Source organism: Hemitrygon akajei, chromosome 23 (assembly GCF_048418815.1).
Source record: "Hemitrygon akajei chromosome 23, sHemAka1.3, whole genome shotgun sequence".
Taxonomy (NCBI): domain Eukaryota; kingdom Metazoa; phylum Chordata; class Chondrichthyes; order Myliobatiformes; family Dasyatidae; genus Hemitrygon; species Hemitrygon akajei.
Window position 1 is genome coordinate 16,067,197 of NC_133146.1, and position 16,762 is coordinate 16,083,958.

Below are 16,762 nucleotides of genomic sequence, written 5' to 3' on the forward strand. Positions count from 1 at the left end.
TGTTTCGATGTACTTGTGGCAAATGAAAATATCTTTATCTTTAAAAGGGCTGAATGGCCTTAGCCTGGCAATGCATTGCACTGTTTTGATATCCACGTGATGAACCAATTTAACCTGTTTATTAAATTGTTATGAAGACAACAGATGACCATTATGCCCCAGGTCACATCCAAAGTGACCACTCCACTGGGATCCAAAGGTACGAAGACTCACTTGCTATCACTCTGTATTTTGCAAATAAAAATTCTCAGTTTGAATTTATTTACAAATGTTGCCGGGTTTAGAGTTTCACAGTATTATACAAAATGCCTTCTTACAACCATAGTCGTTGTTAGGTAAAGTTTACGCAATCTCTGTCGCTAATTATCGGTAGTTCTGCAATGTTTTTGTTAAGTAAATGAAGTTTTGTCTTCAAAGACACTGTCTCACATTGTCTCTTCCATCTGTTTGAATCTCGTTAGAATCAATACTCAAATTGTTCATGTACAAGGGCAGTTAAGGAATTATCCAGTCAGACCCCTGTTTATAAAATCACAAGGGGCCTAGCTGGATGTGCACGGATATTTCCCAGGACAACTGGGGAATCGAGAACTGTAAAGATTAGCTTTATTTATTAAATGTAAAACAAAGCACTTAGTGAAATATATCTTTTGCATCAAATCAGCGAGGATTGTGATGGTCAGCTGGCAAGTGATTCCAGCGCCAGTGTAACGTGCCCACAGCTCACGAATGGTAAGCCGTACGTCTTCGGAATGTGGAAGGAAACGGGAGCACCCGAACAGCCGTGGAGCTGAACCCGGCTACACTGCCATGCTAGAGGATCTAGCTTTAAAATGAGAGGGGGAGAGGTTTAATAGGAACTTGAAAGGCAACTTTTTCACCCACAGGGTGATCCATATCTGGAATCAGTTTCCAGAGGAAGTACATCAACAACATTTAAAAAAAATATTTGGACTGGGAAATGGATAAGAACAGTTTAGGGGAATTAATGACCATGGGGTTGCAAGCAAGGATAGCTTAGATTGGAATCAAGGCTGGCATGGACTGATCGGGCCGAAGGGCCTGTTTCTGTGCTGTATGATTCAGTGATTCCTCCAATGGTCAAAATAACCATTGTACCCATTTATGACTAATCCCAATTAATCTAAATCTGTTCCTTGATTAAAAATGTTTCTCCAGAACTCCCTGTAGGATTTCATGCTGGCTCTGACACTGATGTCCTCTGGTAACCTGCTTTGCCACAAGCAGAAGCATTCTCTCTGTGTCCATTCCAATAAAAACCTTTGGCAGTTTACATAAGAACAGCATTAGACAGGCCAATCAGCTCACAGTGTTGTGCTAATTTTAACGACAATTTATGCTAAACGTCCTCTTCCTCCTCATTATACCAAACTTCTCTCCATCACTTGATATTCACGAGTCTGTCTAAAAGCCTCTCAAACTGCCTGCTTCCACTACTACCCCTGAGTAGCACTCTGTGTAAAAAAAACAACGTGCCCCTCACATTCCCTTTAACCTTAAAAGCATATTCACAAGTGTTAGACATTTATACCCCGGGGAGAAGATTCTACCTACCCTGTCTGCCTCTCATCATTTTCAAAGCCTTTATCGGGCTTCCTCTCAGTCTCTGGCACTCCAACTTTGCCCAACCTCTCCTTAAGGTTTACACCCAATAATCCAGGCAGCATCCTGGCAAACTCTTCTGCACCCGCTTCACAGTCTCCACATCCTTCCTGGAATCAGGTGACCAGAACTGCACATAGTACTCCCAAGTACAGTCTTACGTCTTATATAGCTACAACATGACTTCCTTACTAGTACAGTCAAAACCCCTACCATCTTATCCACTTGCCCTGGACCTGGACACCAAGATCCCTCTGAATCTTAATGCTATTAAGGGGTCCCCCACTGACTGTATATGCTCACTCTTCATTTGGCCTCTGAAGTGGGTATGGCAGAGGCAGACACATTAGGGACATTGAGGAGACTCTTGGATAGGCAGTTAGATGAGAGAAAAATGAAGGGTTAAATTGATCTTAGTCTATGTTAAAATGTCCGCACATTGTGGACCAAAGGGCCTGCACTGTGCTGTACTGTTCTGTGCTCATTTTCACACTTGATCAGATTAAGTTCCATCTGCCACTTGTCTGCCTATATCTGTGATTGATCAATATCCCTCCGTGGGTCTCTTTTCAGCCTTAGACCATAAGACATAGGAGCAGAATTAGGCCATTCAGCCCATCAAGCCTGCTCTGCCATTTCATCATGGCTGATCTCAGATCCCACTGCTTTCTCAATATACATCCTTTGATGCCCTGACCGATCAGGAAATGATCAACTTCTGCCTCGGACTTGGCCTTCACCGCAGTCTGTGGCAGAGCATTCCACAGAATTACTATTCTCTGGCTAAAAAAATAACTCCTCCTTACCTTTGTTCTAAAGGGTCACCCCTCAATTTTGAGGCTGTGCCCTCTAGTTCTGGATACCCCCACCACAGGAAACAACATGCAGCTTATCTAGTCCTTTCAACATTGGGTAGGTTTCGATGAGATCCCCTCCCCCCCCCGCATTCTTCTAAATTCCAGCGAGTACAGGCCCAAAGCTTCCAAATGCTCCTCATATATAACCCCTTCGTTCCTGGGATCATCCTCGTGAACCTCCTCTGGACTCTCTCCAATGACAACACATCCTTTCTGAGATATGGGGCCCAAAACTGTTGACAATACTCCAAGTGCAGCCTGACTAGTGTCTTATAAAGCCTCAGCATCATCTCCTTGCTTTTATATTCCTTTATAGCCTTTCTCCAGCAGAAAAGAGACTATGACTGGCCGTACATCATAGCCTGATATATACGTCTTTACATTTTGGGGTGCCACGATTGCGTAGCACTTAGCATGAAGCAATCACAGCTTAGGGTGTCAGGGCTTGAAGTTCAATTCCTACATTGTCCTGTAATAAGTTTATATGTTCTTTCTGTGAGTGTGTGGGCTCCCTCTGGGTGCTCTGGTTACCTCCCTCATTCAAAAGAGTTTCAGTAGGTTAATTGTTCATTGTAAATTGTCCTGTGACCAGGCTAGGGTTAAATAGCTGGGTTTCTGAGCAGTGTGACTCTTTGAGCCAGAAGAGCCTGTTCTGTCCTGTATCTCAAAATAAAGTTTTAAAATAAATTTCAGACACCACTGCCATAAGTCTCTCCACACTTTGTATAATGTACACGTCACGGACACAACCCCTCCCCACCACTGAGGACAGGTTGAAGAGGCAGTGCCTCAGGAAGATGCCATCCATCCAGACAGGCCCGCTTCTCATTGCTGTCATCAGGGAGGAGGCACAGGAGCCCAAAGACACACACTGGACATTTCAGGAGCAGCTTCTTACCTTCCACCACCAAATTTCTGAACGGACCATGAACATTACTCGTTTGCTTTGTAAACTTGCACTGCACTGCTGCCACAAAACTACAAGTTCCAGAACGTATTCTGCTCCAAGCAAGGATTCATACACGTTTAGTGTGATTTCTGTCTTTTTAACAATATTTTTGCTGGCCTTTGCCCGATGTAGGCCCAGCATTGAGTGATTCGTGCTTTGAGATATCCCTGCTCAAACTGTCCTGGTAATGTGAACTCCCTGTTCTCTCCAGTGTGTGTCTCCTCGCTGCTAATCGTGAGGTCTTCCAGTGTGCAAAATCTAAACTGTGTATAAGAGGAAAGAGTCATAGATCAAGTAAATATCCAGAGATTCCCCCCCCCCCCCAGGGCATAAGTGGCTAATACGAGAGGGGCATAATTTTAAAGTGTTTGGAGGAAAGTAGAGAGAGAAGGCAAAGGTCCAGTAGGTTATTTACACAGAGAGGGCTGAGTGATTAAAGTGTGGGGCACAGTGCTAAGTGCAGTAGTGCAGGCAGCTACATTAGGGACATTTAAAAGTCTCTTAGGCATATAGAGCAAAGAACATTACAGCACAGTTCAGGCCCTTCGGCCACAGTTGTGCCAACCTTTTAACCTACGCTAAGATCAGTCTAATCCTTCCCTCCTATAGGCCTTCCATCTGTTTTTCTATCACCCATGTGCCTATTTAAAAGGTTCTTAAGTGTCCTTGATGTATCTGTCTCTAGCACCGCATGGATGACAGAAAAACCGTGGGCTATGTGCAAGAGAAGGGTTACATAGATCTTAGCGGAGGTTAAATAAACTGCACAATATTGTGGGTCAAAGGGCCTGTGCTGTGTTTTACTGTTGTGGAGAGATTTGGATAAATGCTTATTAAGGTAGCACAGTCAGAGGACGTGCCAGGATGGCATTGGGCACAAAACACAGTCAGGGGGCGTGCCAATGTGACATTCGGCACAAAGCACAGTCAGAGGACGTGCCAGGATGGCATTGGGCACAAAACAGGCTAGTTAATGTTCCCTGGAGCCGAAAACTTTGTGCCCGCAGCTGACTAACCTCCATTCTGTGCTGAGTGACTAAAGTGTTAGACAATTCAGTCTTGTATAACTGTACTCATATAATGTTTTCCATTGAGGTTGGGTAAGACAACAACTGGAAGTCAAAGGTTAAGGGTGAAAGGTGAAATGTTTAAGGGGAACCTGGGGGGCAGCTTCTTCAGAGAATAGTGAGAGTGTAGAACGAGCTGTCAGAACAGGTGGTGGATGCGATTTTGATTTCAACAATTAGGAGAAATTTGGATAGGTATGTGGATAGGAGAAGTATGAAGGGCTATGGTCCAGGTGGAGGTCAATGGGACTAGTTAGAGTAAGAGTTTAGTACAGACTAGGTAGACCGAATGATGTTTTTCGGTGCTGAATTCTCAACATCTCCATGACTCTACCAGCCTGGATTGCTTTATGGCAACATAGAGGCATAATGGATAGAGCACTGCCCCAGAACTCCAGCGACCCAGGTCAATCCAACCTTGGGTTTTGTCCGTGTGGGAAGTTTGCACATTCTCTCTGTGATAAAGTGGATCCGGGTGCTTCAATTTCCTCCCACATCTCAAAGATGTGGGTCTGTGGCTAAATTGCTCCCAATGTGCTGGTGAGGGGTAGGATCTCTGGGGAACCTGGGGAGATTGAGATGGAATCAGTGCAGGACATTGGCGCCAGAATGTGTGGTGACACTTGCCCACGGCACATCATTGGGTTAACCCAATCAACACATTTCACAGTATGGTTCGATGTACATGTGATAAATATGTCTGAATCTGGATTTGGGATATTGTGAGCAAGTTGGGCCCCATATCTAAAGAAGGAAGCACTGGCCTGAAGAGTGTCCAGAGGAAGTTCACAGAAATCTCTGGATCTTGGGAATCAAAGGCTGAATGGAGGAGCCTGTAATTAATGGAGTTCAGAAGGATAAAGTGGGGGTGTAGGGTGGAGGGATCTCATTGAAAACTACTGGATAGAATCAATGTGGAGTAGATGTTTCCGTCAATAAGAGATTCTAGGACCAGAGGCTACAGCCTCAGAATAAAGGGGCATCCATTTAAAATTGAAATAAGGAGGAATTTTTTCAACCAGAGGGTGGTGAATCTGTGGAGTCTGTTACCACAGAGGGCTGTGGCAGCCAAGTTATTGAGTTATTTTTTCAGGCAGAGATTGATAGGCTCTTGATTGGTGGGGGATGGGGGTTAAGCATTATGGGGGGAAGGCAGGAAAATAGAGTTGGGGAAAAATACCATGATTGAATGTCAGTGCATACTTGATCGCATAATTCTACTCCTATGTCTTATGGTCTTGGTGTGCCTGGGTGGTTGACGGCCAGCGTGGATTCAGTGGGCTGAAGGGTCCGTGTCTGTGTTGTAACTCTCTATGGAAACCCGACTAACTCTGAAGGGGAGCAGGCAGCCATTTTACAATGACGTGCGAAATCCCACGAAGGGCCACCTGCTGAAAATGATCAGTTGAAAGAAGGAGACAGAGACCAGGAGCATTGAAATGCATATTTGTTTGCAGACCAATACACAGTGTCCAACGGGAGGTAACGGACAACGCTCGCAGCTCACTGGGCAAGACACGTTCATGGGTCACAGATTCACCCGCTCGGAACAGGTGTCCCTGGATGTAGGCGCAGGGCTCACTCAGTGATACGAGAGCTTCTCTTCACCCTGGTGTGGGGAGGGAATTCGTGGCACCATCCTGAGACTCCCCCCCCAGTGAGTAGGGGCCACAGCGGCTAAAGGTGGAAAAGACCCTGTCTCCTGTGCAGCCTGAGCAGTTACCACCTACTCATATCCGAGCCCAACCTTACGACAAAAGGCATTTGCTGGGACGTGGGCCTTGGATGTGGGGTTGTGTGCCATATTCTCATTTTGTCCCCAGGGATGGTGGGAGAGGTTTGGCCCATATTCTGAGCCAGTCTACTGCAATGGGATTGGCTCCCGGATGGACAAAAAGAGCTGGGTTTCTGCTCCTGGTGACACTGCTTCCCAGGTCAAACCCATCTCTGACCCCTGTGCTTTCTTGGCAACGCTGACCCACCCAACCCCTCGATGTGAAGAACTCCCAGCTGGGACAGCTCTGCCTCTAGAGTAAGATCCGCTCATGGGGGAAGAACTCTTCATAATTCCACCTGGGCAGTTGCAGCCCAGTGTCATGGTCACCAGGTTGACATCACATCAGCCGCAACATGACATAATTTCTCAGCGCAATCTAACAGATCCCCCCATTCAGGGACAATGGGATGGCATCTTATGCAGGTAACATATGACATCGTATCCATGCACAGCTGCGATGACATTATATGTGGGCAATATACAGTATGACATCATGTCCATGCATGGGTGTGATGACATCATCTCCAGATACAAATGTGATGATATCATACTGTATGTTGTAAATATATGATATCATATCCAGGTGCAGCATTGTGACATCACATTCAGGATCAAATTAGGTCACCACACTTGAGCACAGGATGAAGACATCATACTCCATGGAACAATAAATACCTTAGATACTACCAAGACATTATTTCTAGCAATTCCAAGCATTATCTGTGCACTGAAATATGATTTAAGCTTTCAATAGACAATAGGTGCAGAAGTAGACCATTCGGCCCTTCGAGCCTGCACCGCCATTCTGAGATCATGGCTGATCAATTACTATCAATACCCGGTTCCTGCCTTGTCCCCATATCCCTTGATTCCCCTATCCATAAGATACCTATCTAGCTCCTTCTTGAAAGCATCCAGAGAATTGGCCTCCACTACCTTCCGAGGCAGTGCATTCCAGACCCCCACAACTCTCTGGGAGAAGTTGTTTTTCCTTAACTCTGTCCTAAATGACCTACCCCTTATTCTCAAACCATGCCCTCTGGTACTGGACTCTCCCAGCATCTGGAACATATTTCCTGCCTCTATCTTGTCCAATCCCTTAATAATCTTATATGTTTCAATCAGATCCCCTCTCAATCTCCTTAATTCCAGCGTGTACAAGCCCAGTCTCTCTAACCTCTCTGCGTAAGACAGTCCAGACATCCCAGGAATTAACCTCGTGAATCTACGCTGCACTTCCTCTACAGCCAGGATGTCCTTCCTTAACCCTGGAGACCAAAACTGTACACAATATTCCAGGTGTGGTCTCACCAGGGCTCTGTACAAATGCAAGAGGATTTCCTTGCTCTTGTACTCAATTCCCTTTGTAATAAAGGCCAACATTCCATTAGTCTTCTTCACTGCCTGCTGCACTTGCTCATTCACCTTCAGTGACTGATGAACAAGGACTCTGAGATCTCTTTGTATTTCTCCCTTACCCAACTCTACACCGTTCAGATAATAATCTGCCTTCCTGTTCTTACTCCCAAAGTGGATAACCTCACACTTATTCACATTAAACGCCATCTGCCAAGTATCTGCCCACTCACCCAGCCTATCCAAGTCACCCTGAATTCTCCTAACATCCTCATCACATGTCACACTGCCACCCAGCTTAGTATCATCAGCAAATTTGCTGATGTTATTTTCTATGCCTTCATCCAAATCGTTGACGTAAATGGTAAACAGCTGTGGTCCCAATACCAAGCCCTGTGGCACCCCACTAGTCACCACCTGCCATTCCGAGAAACACCCATTCACCGCTACCCTTTGCTTTCTATCTGCCAACCAGTTTTCTATCCATGTCAATGCCTTCCCCCCAATGCCCTGAGCTTTGATTTTACCCACCAATCTCCTATGTGGGACCTTATCAAATGCCTTCTGAAAACTTTTGGAGTACCTTGGATGTGGGGTGGAGAAGGAATATGGGGTTGGGAAAAGGATGTGGGCATGGGGGGCAGGGAATGTGGGTGCTGAAATGTGAGGGTGGTGACGTGGGGGTGTGGAAATGCGAGGATGGTGTCCAGACTGGGCTGGACATGGAGCAGTGTGCAGGGTGCCAATGGTTCGAGGGCTGTGGACCGGGACCTGTCAGCAATAAACTAGTCATGCTGCTGAGGAGCCAAGTGCCAGGACTGGGACACAAGGGACAGCAGGCACTGCACGCTGAAGTTGGGGGAACTCAGTGGGTTAGGCGGGGTAACAGTCAGTGTCTCTGGTCGAAACTCTTTTTCCTGTGGAAGATTGCTAAAATCGTGATTTCTTGCATCTTTCACAATCTGTTTCCTTTCTGAACTCCCCCACTTCAAAGAACCGTTGGAGGGTGCCTGCTTCTCTACTGGCCCAGTCTTCCATTATGGAGAGAGACAGCGCTAGCACAGCCAGCTAGAGAGGTGCAAGAGACCGCAATTCCCGGACCCTCTGGTCCTGAGCAGGAGCTGGGAGAGACGCGAGGAGAAAGGCTGCACCCCCATGTCTCACTGACACACTTTTCTGCAGGGGAGCCATTGAGTCCCTTACCACCTGGGATGGTGGGGGGGGGGTGGGAATTCAATTTATGAATGGTTTTCCCTCTGTGGATTTCTCAAGCTCCTGGTCACAAAACCAGCTTAATCAAAGACTCCACCCACCACGGGCCTTCTCTCCTCTCCTGCCTCCCACCGAACCGGGCAGAAGGTGCAAAAGCCCCAAAGTATGCGTCACCAGACTCAAGGACAGCTGTTATAGAATTAGTGAATGATTCTCTAGTATGATGACTTCACCATCTACCCCGTTATGATCTTGCACCTCATTGCCTGCCTGCACTGCACTTTCTCTGTAGCTGTAACACTTTATTTTTCCTTCGCTATCTGGATGTACTCATGTAATGCAATCTACAGTTAACAGGTGACAATAATGAACCAATTTAACACTTTCATGGACCAGGCAGCCAAACACCCCGTGGCACACCCTGTCGGTGAAATTCTCTGCCCCAGAAGGTGGCGGAGGCCGGGTCATTCGATATATTTAAACTGGAGATAAATATTAAGGAGATGGAGGAATTGAGACCAGTGTGAACAACCCATGATTTGACCGAATGCTAGCACAGCCTTGATGGGCCGAGTGGCCTTTATGTCTGTGTAACCGTCCACCCCGCTGTCCCCACCCCCACCCCAATTCTCCAGTGGGTGTAGGGTTAGACACCAACTCTGTTTTACAGCACAGTCCATGAACAATGTTCAACCCAATACAACAGCCAGAGTCCTGTAATATCCCGCTGTAGCCACTGTGCGCCGACGATGTCTGAGCTTCCTGCTTCGATGCTGTTAGCTCTCTGCCCGGCTAGAGGAGCAGTTCAGCTCAGACCGGTCTACAGCACGTCGATTGAAGAAATGGCAGCAGGAGGGGGCCATTTGCTTTGCCCAGTTGCGGACGGAGTGAGGACGTCACACAGTCACACACGATACAGAAACCCAGCCTTGTCACGTACAACCCAGAGCTCCAGCTCAGCCCGAGAGCAAACCACTGTAACCCACGCACAGCTGTCCAAACCATCGCAAACAATTTACTTTTATTAAGCATAGTTGTAGAGATAAAGGAAAGGTGTGTGTGTGTGTGTGTGTGTGTGTGTGTGTGTGTGTGTGTGTGTGTGTGTGTGTGTGTGTGTGTGTGTGTGTGTGTGTGTGTGTGTGTGTGTGTGTGTGTATATATATGCACACATAGGCATGTTGTGTAGGTTGTTTGTGTATCTACACCTATATGTGCACCTAAGTGCTAAGTGTGTTTATATATGTCTGCAGATGTATGTTCTGGGCGTCCCTATAGATTACATGTCTGTATATGACACGTGTTTGTTTATTCACTTGTGTTTATGGCATGTGTGAGTGTGTTTGGGAATGTATGTGCATGTGCACGTTACACGTGCACCACGAGTGTGCTGTGTGAATCCTCTGAGTCTTCGCTGTCTGGCTTTTGTGCTTATCACTCTGGTATCATACAATCAAATTCCGATCAAACACCTCCTGGGTTTCCAGTGTGCCTGGCCTCGGGTTGCTCTACAGTGGGCGATCGAAGGGGGAGTGGCTGGAGTTTTTCCGTTCGATGGGAACATCCTGTGTGTGCCTGAGATCGTGGCTTCACCGGGAGTTTGATTGCACGGTGCACCGAAAGGCAGCAAACCGAGAGAGAGGAAAATTGCCGTGGTTGTTTCTTTTTTCTCAATCCTGTTCAAACCATGGACAGCTGAGGCAGTGGAAGACAGAGGGTTTCCAAATGTTAAGTTGCCGGGGAGTAGATCTGGCTCTCAGGCCTGGAGCCAGTAGATGAGGCCAGGAAGAAGCACGATGAAGTAGAGAGGACAGGTGGACTGTGGAGCGGATGAGAAGCCTCCTCCAAAGTACGCGACTTGGGCTGGTTAGGAAGAGAAAGAAAAGAAGGAAGAGGAAGGAAGAAAGATTTGTATCGAAGCTTATTGCAGGACACAGTTGAAAGCAACCACAATTAAAACAAAGGGGGGACACAAGAGACTGCAGATACTGGAAGCTGGAGCAGAATCTGAGGAAGGAAATGGACTACTGATATTTTGTGTCCAGTTCATTCGTGGACTGAGAGATAGCAGGTGTAAAGAGCTGGGGGGTGGGGGAGGGCTGGAGCAAGAGCTGGCATGTGATGGGTGGATCCAGCTGAGGGGTTAATGGGCAGATGAGGTGGGGGCAGTGGGAATAATGACAGAGGCTGCATCAAGGAGAGGTCTTGATGAACAAATGGAAAAGTGGGAGTGGGAATAATAACAGAGGCTGGGAGGTGATGGGTGGGGGTCACAAAGGGCTGCAGAAGGTGGAATCTAATCTAAGGAAGGTGGAGCACAGAACCAAGTGAGGGAGGTGGGGAAGGAACCCAGTGGGAGCAGTGTGTGGCCAATGGACAGATGGAATGGGTGGAGGAGGGGAAAGAAATGGGGTGAGGGAGCCTGAGGTGGGGCGTGTGAGGAACTGGAGGATCAGGAGGAGAGAGAAAAAGGGACAGAGGTGAGCGGGTTACCAGAAAGTACAGAGTTTACCAAAAGCAGAGATTTCTCTGGGGATACACAGCAGGCATTGAACAAGTACAAGAGATAACAATACAGCTTTACAATCAATACAGTCTAAAACATTCACTTATTCCCCAGTGCAGTGTGACAAATTGGGAGGTAGGGAGGAGCATTTGTGGATGGGTGCTTGTTGCTCAGAAGTGGAGTGTCATACACCGGCTGGGGATTCCCAGGAAGAAGGAAGTTAAACAGGGAGAGATTAAGCACTGACTCTGGAGAGCATTCTAGTTAATTGCATCTCCATCTGGTACGGAGGCCCCAATGTGCAGGATCAGAAAAGGCGACGGAGGATTGTAGGCCCAGCCAGCTCCATCACTGGCACAACCCTCCCCAGCATCAAAGACGTCTCCAAAAGGCGGTTCCTCAAGAAAGAGGCATCCATCACCAAGGGTCCTCATCACTCAGGACATGCCCTCTTCTCATTGCTACCATCAGGGAGCAGATACAGGAGGCTGAAGACCCACACTCAACAAATTAGTATCAGCTTCTTCCCCATCAGATTTCCATGAACCAATAAACATCACCTCATCGTTCCTCTTTTGCGTTATTTATTTATTTTGAAAGTTATAGCCATTTTATGTCTTTGCACAGTGTTGCTGCCGCAAAACAAATATCATGTTATCTGAGTCAGTGATAATAAAACTGATTCGATCCTTGTGATCACCTAAGGCACTTCAAAATCAACTCCATTGTCTCTCAAGAACAGCAGATGTCCTCTGCTGGAGAATGGTAAAATACAACTCGTTGGACTCAGGTCTAAATTGCCATTGTTCTTTGGTTATTCGGTCTCTGGTAAGATGGCGGTGTTCTCAGACACAGTGGCTTCTACAGGGCCAACCAAAGGCGTTGTCTTCCCTAAACAGATTCTTACAATTGCAAGACCTTGCTGCACATTCAGAACTTAAAGTACTGCCGGTCCACCCTGTCAGTGAACTACTCTTGCAGGAAACTGAGGGAGCTGGCCGGTGTGGACTGGAGTCAGAGTATGAAGGCAATGTGCAGTCTAACAGCGAGTGATTATTTTAGCCGCTCTTATTGAGATTGCAAGACTCTGTTGGGCATTGGTAATGTGGAATGCTGCAGTTCACTGACTCTCAATACAGGAGCCCCTCGGAGCTGTGTACAAAGTCCCCTCTTTTACTCTCTGTATACCCATGACTGTATCGCCGCCCACAGCTCCAATCTGCTAATTAAATTTGCTGAGGACACTACATTGATTGGCCTTATCTCAAACAATATTGAGGTGGCCTACAGGGAAGTAGTCATCTCTCCGACTCAGTGGTGTCAAGAAAACAACCTCTCCCTCAATGTCGCAAAAACAAAGGAGCTGGTTCTGGATTACAGGAGGAGTGGAGACAGGCTGACCTCTATTGACATCAATGGATCTGGGGTTGAGAGGGTAAACAGCTTTAAGTTCCATGGCATCCACATCACCGAGGGTCTCACGTGGTCTGTGCACACCAGCTGTGTGGTGAAAAAGGCACAACAGTGCCTCTTTCATCTCAGACGGTTGAGGAAGTTTGGTATGGGCCCCCAAATCCTATGAACTTTCTACAGGGACACAACTGAGAGCATCCTGACTGGCTGCATCACTGCCTGGTATGGGAACTGTACCTCCCTTAATCGCAGGACTCTGCAGAGAGTGGTGTGGACAGCCCAGTGCATCTGTAATTGTGAACTCCCCATGATTCAGGACATTTACTAGAACAGGTGTGTAAAAAGGGCCCGAAGGATCATTGGGGGCCCAAGTCACCACAACCACAATCTATTCCAGCTGCTACCATCCAGGAAGTGGTACCGCAGCATAGAAGCCAGGACCAACAGGCTCCGGGACTGCTTCTTCCACCAGGCCATCAGACTGACGAACTCACACCGATTTGAGTGTTCTCTATATTACATTGACTGTTGTATTTATTATAAATTATTTAAAATTAATATGATTGCACATTTAGATGGAGATGAAACGTAATGGATTTTTACTCCTCATGTATGTGAAGGATGTAAGAAATAGAGTCAATTCAACTCATTTGGGGGGACCGAGGGAAGGGGAGCTGCATGGCCTTGGTTGTAGTGAGGACTTGGCCTCAAGCGGCAGAGTTGGCTGTCCAGGAGCGAGGTCAGAGTGGGTGTGGCATGCTGTCGTTGGTGCTGCCCTCCAGTGTTTGCTCAGTGAAAGGAAAGCTGTATTGAGTTCAACTGAACACTGCTGCAACATTCGTGGACCCAGGGACTTGGACCACATATTTTTTGTGTGACTCTATTTTACTGCTATCTTATATGTGCTATATGTGTCCTTTGTGCTGTGTATTGCTGTTGGTACTTTGTTTTGCACCTTGGCCCTGGAGTAACACTGTTCGTTTGGCTGTGCTCATGGATATTCATGTATGGTTGAATGACAATTGAACTTGAACTTAAACTTCTTGCCGTTTTACATTTGTTATGCTTGCTTCTTTGTTTATATGAGCACCTGTTAGTGAATTTTTGGTAGATTTTCATTCAATTTTACTACCAGTGTTTCTATATTTCTGTCTCTGCTGTTTCATGGATTGTCTTTATCTTTATCTATCCAGCTTGCAATGGTTCACAGTATAAAGAGAGAACATGAGGCAGAATATAGTATTAATGGTAACACTTTTGGCAGTGTGGAGGATCAGAGGGATCTTGGGGTCCGAGTCCATAGGACACTCAAAGCTACTGCACAGGTTGACTCTGTGGTTAAGAAGGCATACGGTGCATTGGCCTTCATCAATCGTGGGATTGAGTTTATGATCTGAGAGGTAATGTTGCAGCTATATAGGACCCTGGTCAGACCCCACTTGGAGTACTGTGCTCAAATTCTGGTCACCTCACTGTGGGAAGGACGTGGAAACCATTGAAAGGGTGCAGAGGAGATTTACAAGGATGTTGCCTGGATTAGGGAGCATGCCTTATGAGAATAGGTTGAATGAACTCAGCCTTTTCTCCTTGGAGTGACGGAGGATGACAGGTGACTTGATAGAGGTGTACAAGATAATGAGAGGCATTGATCGTGTGGAAGGACAAACCAAGGTAGAACATACAAGGTAAATGGTAGGGCACTGAGGAGTGCAGTCGAACAGAGGGAGCTGGGAATACAGATACAAAATTCCCTAAAAGTGGAACCAATCTACCTATCTACAGGTAGATAGGGTCATAAAGAGAGCTTTTGGTACATTGGCCTTTATAAATCAAAGTATTGAGTATAAGAGTTGTGATGTTATGGTGAGGTTGTATAAGGCATTGGTGAAGCTGAATTTGGAGTATTGTGTGCAGATTTGGTCACCGAATTACAGGAAGGATATTAATAAGGTTAAAAGAGTGCAGAGAAGGTTTACAAGGATGTTGCCGGGACTTGAGAAACTGAGTTACCGAGAAAGGTTGAATAGGTTAGGACTTTATTCCCTGGAGTGTAGAAGAATGAGGGGAGATTTGATAAAGGTATATAAAATTATGATGGGTATACATAGAGTGAATGCAAGCAGGCTTTTTCCACTGAGGCTAGGGCAGAATAAAACCAGAGGTCATGGGTTAAAGGTGAAGGGGGAAAAGTTTAAAGGGAACATTGGGGGGGGGGCTTCTTCACACACAGAGTGGTGGGAGTGTGTAATGAGCTGCTAGATGAAGTGGTAGATGCGGCCTCACTTTTAACATTTAAGAAAAACTTGGACAGGTACATGGATGAGAGGTGTATGGAGGGATATAGTCCAGGTGCAGGTCAGTGGGACTAGGCAGAAAAATGGTTCGGCACGGCCAGGAAGGGCCAAAAGGCCTATTTCTGTGCTGAAATGTTCTATGGTTCTATGGATAGTCAGAGGCTTTTCCCCAGGGCTGAAATGGCTAGCACGAGAGGACATAGTTTTAAGGTGCTTGGAAGTAGGTACAGAGGAGATGTCGGGGTAAGTTTTTTACGCAGAGAGTGGTGAGTGTGTGATGCACCATCAATAACTCTCTCTGAGACGTAAAGGCGAGATATCGGCTTTTATTGACTGGAAGAAGGAACAAGCAGTGGTTGACCACCATACTACATCCTGGAGACAGAGAGGCCGGGCTCAGACCTCAATCGCCTTTATACAGGGGTCTGTGGGAGGAGCCACAGGAGCAGTCAGCAGGGGGCGTGTCCAGACAGGTATATGTAGTTCACCACAGTGTGTGGAATGGGCTGACGGTGGCAGCGGTGGAAGCAGATACAATAGGGTCTTTTAAGAGACTCCTGGATGGCTACATGGAGCTTAGGAAAATAGAGGGCTATGGGTAAAGCCTAGGCAGTTCTAAGGTAGAGACATGTTCGGCACAGCTTTGTGGGCCAACAGTAACTGATTTCTCCGAGGATCATCACCATATCATGGTAGAGAGGCCTGTGAGCTCCTGAGATCCCGAGAGCGATGCCGTGTGGAGTTTAGCCGCTGGCGTTTCCCTCTGGGTTGGGTCATCCATGATAGTAAGGTCAGAGGGGAGGTTCCAGACGAAGGGCGACCCGACGGCTGGGCTGGTGGAAGGTGATACATCACAATGTCAGTGAAGGCAGGGGAGAAGTGCAGCAATGAAGGGTCCCCAGTTGTCTTGCTTTCCACGCAGCAGGACCCTGACACCAACCTGTGGCTGCTCGTCCATCAGCTTCCCCACGTTAAACAAAGTCACCCACAGAACTCCCTCTCTATTAAGGAAATCCACTCTAACATTGTGGTACGTGGATCCCAGATCGACCTCTACAGCCATCTGACGACCCACTTAGGGGAACATCAAACTCGATTCGAGTGATTAAACTAGTTACTGAGTTTTTCATTCCAGGTTCATTTAATTATTTGAATTGAAGTTGCACTGGGAAGATGTGAAACCTGGTGGTGATTTCACAATGATACCATTGTTCTGTAAAGAATGGCCCAGGTACAAGAGTGCTGGCACTTTGCAGTATCTACTGGAGATGCAGGCATTTATGGAAGGGCCCTTGATAGACTATATGATGACTAAAACCTGCTAGGAGTTTACTGAAGTTCATTGTTCCTTCCCCATGTTTCTGGAAAGGTTTAGGAAATTTAGGAGTATCTCCTTGGGACATGGTCCCTGGGACCTGATGCAGAAGCTTTTCCAGTGGATTTAGAGAGGGATGAATTGTTGATGTTCAAAATGGGGGCAAAGTAGATGAGAGTTCCGGCTGTGGTTGACTGTATTAATGAAGGGAACTGGGCTGTAGGGGACACTCACCTACACATGCCGTCCCGTCCTCGTTGGGCTCGTAGCCCCGATTGCACCTCCGGTTGGGGCGACACCTGTAGCTCCCGAACATGTTGATGCAGACGGGCCGGTCGCTGGGACAGGGCAGTGGGAAGCTGCCACACTCGTCCTTGTCTACAGGGTGGGGTTGGA

The 16,762-nt window shown here is 46.9% G+C and overlaps 1 protein-coding gene across 1 annotated transcript in view; it reads right to left on the reverse strand.

The window, feature by feature from the left end:
- Nucleotides 1-9,836: 9,836 nt before the first annotated feature.
- The window catches only part of crtac1b (cartilage acidic protein 1b), a 292,080-nt gene continuing 285,154 nt past the window's right edge, over nucleotides 9,837-16,762 (reverse strand). The window contains 2 exon segments of the mRNA XM_073027043.1: nucleotides 9,837-10,701; nucleotides 16,601-16,744. Of these exon segments, the coding sequence (XP_072883144.1) occupies nucleotides 10,595-10,701; nucleotides 16,601-16,744 (251 nt within the window). The 3' untranslated portion in view covers nucleotides 9,837-10,594.